The sequence below is a fragment of the Electrona antarctica genome (assembly GCF_951216825.1).
Source record: "Electrona antarctica genome assembly, contig: scaffold_885, whole genome shotgun sequence".
NCBI classification, from domain to species: domain Eukaryota; kingdom Metazoa; phylum Chordata; class Actinopteri; order Myctophiformes; family Myctophidae; genus Electrona; species Electrona antarctica.
The window spans coordinates 17,501-20,599 of record NW_027637056.1 but is presented as its reverse complement, the minus strand read 5'-3'; the positions used below and the strand labels follow the sequence as shown (position 1 = coordinate 20,599).

Below are 3,099 nucleotides of genomic sequence, written 5' to 3'. Positions count from 1 at the left end.
TTTACTGATGAACAATTTGGGGGTGCTCCTCCTTGAGAACGACAGCTAGGTGTGTATGTATCAGCATCATGTCAGTACTGACCGTGTGTGTATTGTATGTATCATCATCATGTCAGTACTGACCGTGTGTGTATTGTATGTATCATCATCATGCCAGTACTGACCGTGTGTGTATTGTATGTATCATCATCATGCCAGTACTGACCGTGTGTGTATTGTATGTATCATCATCATGTCAGTACTGACCGTGTGTGTATTGTATGTATCATCATCATGCCAGTACTGACCGTGTGTGTATTGTATGTATCATCATCATGCCAGTACTGACCGTGTGCGCGCGGTCCGGCAGCCTGTAGTTGTGGTTCTGCAGGAGGCGGCAGCCGTCCTTGGCCAGCCGCTGGACGGCCTCCAGGCCCAGCCTGCTGGTAAGCTCCTCGCGTCCTCCTCCGCACGACATGGACGAGACGCTCCGCACCATGCCTCCTCCTCCTCCTCCAACCAGGCCTCCTCCTCCTCCTCCAACCAGGCCTCCTCCTCCTCCTCCGCCGCAGACCCCACCGGACAGCTGCAACGCAGGAGGCAGAGAGAACACCAACCTCAGCCCGCAGCCCCACGACATGATGACGACGGGTGGAGGTCAGGTGGGTCGGACGGACGGTGCACAGAGACCACCCCCCTCTACTCCACCAGGGGTTGGACCGGGTTCGTCTAAAAAGAGTGTCTTCCACTCACACAAAAAATGACTTGGGTTCCAGAATCCTGAAAAGTTTGGGTTCGGAAATTGCGAACCCCAAAAAAATAATAAAATAAAGTCCTGCCGGTTCTGTGAAAAGCACCAACACGGTTCCAAGAAACTAGAACCAGTTCTAGAACCAAAGTTATTTGGGTAGAAATGCACACGCTCTTCTGTGTTTTGGGCTCCAATGGTGGAGACGGGTCCCGTCTCCGTGCATGTGAGAAGTGGAGTGAGGTGATAATAGTCTCTCTCTCTCTCTCGCTCTTTCAGGTGTCCTCGCTGACTCAGTCAGGCTTTAATTATACGTATCTGTTCCCCTCTATGTCTCTCTCTCTCTCTCTCTCTCTCTGACTCCCTCCCTCTCTCTATATGTCTGACTATTCGTTGTAAAGATCTGCTCCAGAAAGTGTAAGTGTGTGTGTGTGTGCGCGCGTGTGTCTCCACCCACTATGACTGTAGTCAGGACGCCGGAGAGTGTGTTAACTTTCATCTAAGCACGGCTAGAGAGAGAGAGAGTGTGTGTGTGTGTGTGTGTGTGTGTGTGTGTGTGTGTGTGTGTGTGTGTGCGCGCGTGTGTGTGATGCTATCATCTGCAACAGAACTGTGTATTTGTTTTCCTTGGAAGAGAGAGCCGTGTTTTGATTGGACGAGAGTTTGGTGGTACCCTTTCCTGTAGACTGAACTATCCCACGTCGCCCTGCTCTACTAGAGGGTCACACACACACACACACACACACACACACACACACACACACACACACACACACACACACACACACACACACACACACACACACACACACACACACACACACACACACACACACACACACACACACACACACACGCACACACACGCACACACGCGCACACACGCGCGCACACACGCACACGCTTCACGTTTGTTTACTAGCAAAACTGCACCAAAAACAACTCTTATCTGTTAAACTAGCCGGCGTGCACACACACGCACGCACACACACACACACAGTCCTCTGTCCCTGTCGTTTTCCTGTGTGTCTGTTCTCAACTTCCTGGTCTCCACAGAGAACACATACTGTACATGTGGTTCTTTACCTCCCCCCCCCCCCCCCCCACAGTGACCTGGGCGACCCTGGAGTTGTAAAACATTTAGTGTTCCATCATCTGACATTAAAGTTGTACTAACACCTTTCTGTTCTGTGTAGGAGAGACAGACAGTAGGACAGCTGAGAGGGAGACAGACAGTAGGACAGCTGAGAGGGAGACAGGGTAGGAGAGACAGACAGTAGGACAGCTGAGAGGGAGACAGGGTAGGAGAGACAGACAGTAGGACAGCTGAGAGGGAGACAGACAGTAGGACAGCTGAGAGGGAGACAGGGTAGGAGAGAAAGACAGTAGGACAGCTGAGAGGGAGACAGGGTAGGAGAGACAGACAGTAGGACAGCTGAGAGGGAGACAGACAGTAGGACAGCTGAGAGGGAGACAGGGTAGGAGAGAAAGACAGTAGGACAGCTGAGAGGGAGACAGGGTAGGAGAGACAGACAGTAGGACAGCTGAGAGGGAGACAGACAGTAGGACAGCTGAGAGGGAGACAGACAGTAGGACAGCTGAGAGACAGACAGGGTAGGAGAGACAGACAGTAGGACAGCTGAGAGGGAGACAGTGTAGGAGAGACAGACAGTAGGACAGCTGAGAGGGAGACAGGGTAGGAGAGACAGACAGCAGGACAGCTGAGAGGGAGACAGTGTAGGAGAGACAGGCAGACAGTAGGACAGCTGAGAGGGAGACAGTGTAGGAGAGACAGACAGTAGGACAGCTGAGAGGGAGACAGGGTAGGAGAGACAGACAGCAGGACAGCTGAGAGGGAGACAGTGTAGGAGAGACAGGCAGACAGTAGGACAGCTGAGAGAGACAGTGTAGGAGAGACAGACAGTAGGACAGCTGAGAGAGACATTGTAGGAGAGACAGACAGTAGGACAGCTGAGAGAGACATTGTAGGAGAGACAGACAGTAGGACAGCTGAGAGGGAGACAGTGTAGGAGAGAGAGACAGACAGTAGGACAGCTGAGAGGGAGACAGTGTAGGAGAGAGAGACAGACAGTAGGACAGCTGAGAGGGAGACAGTGTAGGAGAGAGACGGCTCTGTCAGGATTTGATGTGGGGTCAGTTTGCGTGCGTGCGTGCGTCCACTGTCTGTACCATCAACTCAATTCTTATGAATTCTTTCTGCTCTGATTCTCGCGTCACTGCTCAGAGCCCCCCCCCCCCCCCCCCCCCCCGCGTCTCAGAGCCCCTCCCCCGATGCTCAGATGGACACAATTAATAATTGAAAGAACAGAAAGAGGTTTTTTTTCGGCCTGTTGTGGAGCTCAGAGCCCCCC

At 52.5% G+C, this 3,099-nt stretch overlaps 1 protein-coding gene across 1 annotated transcript in view; it reads right to left on the bottom strand.

Annotated features, from left to right (window-relative positions):
* Positions 1-328: 328 nt before the first annotated feature.
* Positions 329-3,099, bottom strand: part of LOC306919206 (uncharacterized protein) — a gene marked incomplete at its 3' end in the record, with an annotated part of 8,338 nt that continues 5,567 nt past the window's right edge. Inside the window, exon 4 of the mRNA XM_079532027.1 lies at positions 329-565. Within this exon, the coding sequence (XP_079388153.1) occupies positions 329-565 (237 nt within the window). The remainder of the gene's footprint in view (positions 566-3,099) is intronic.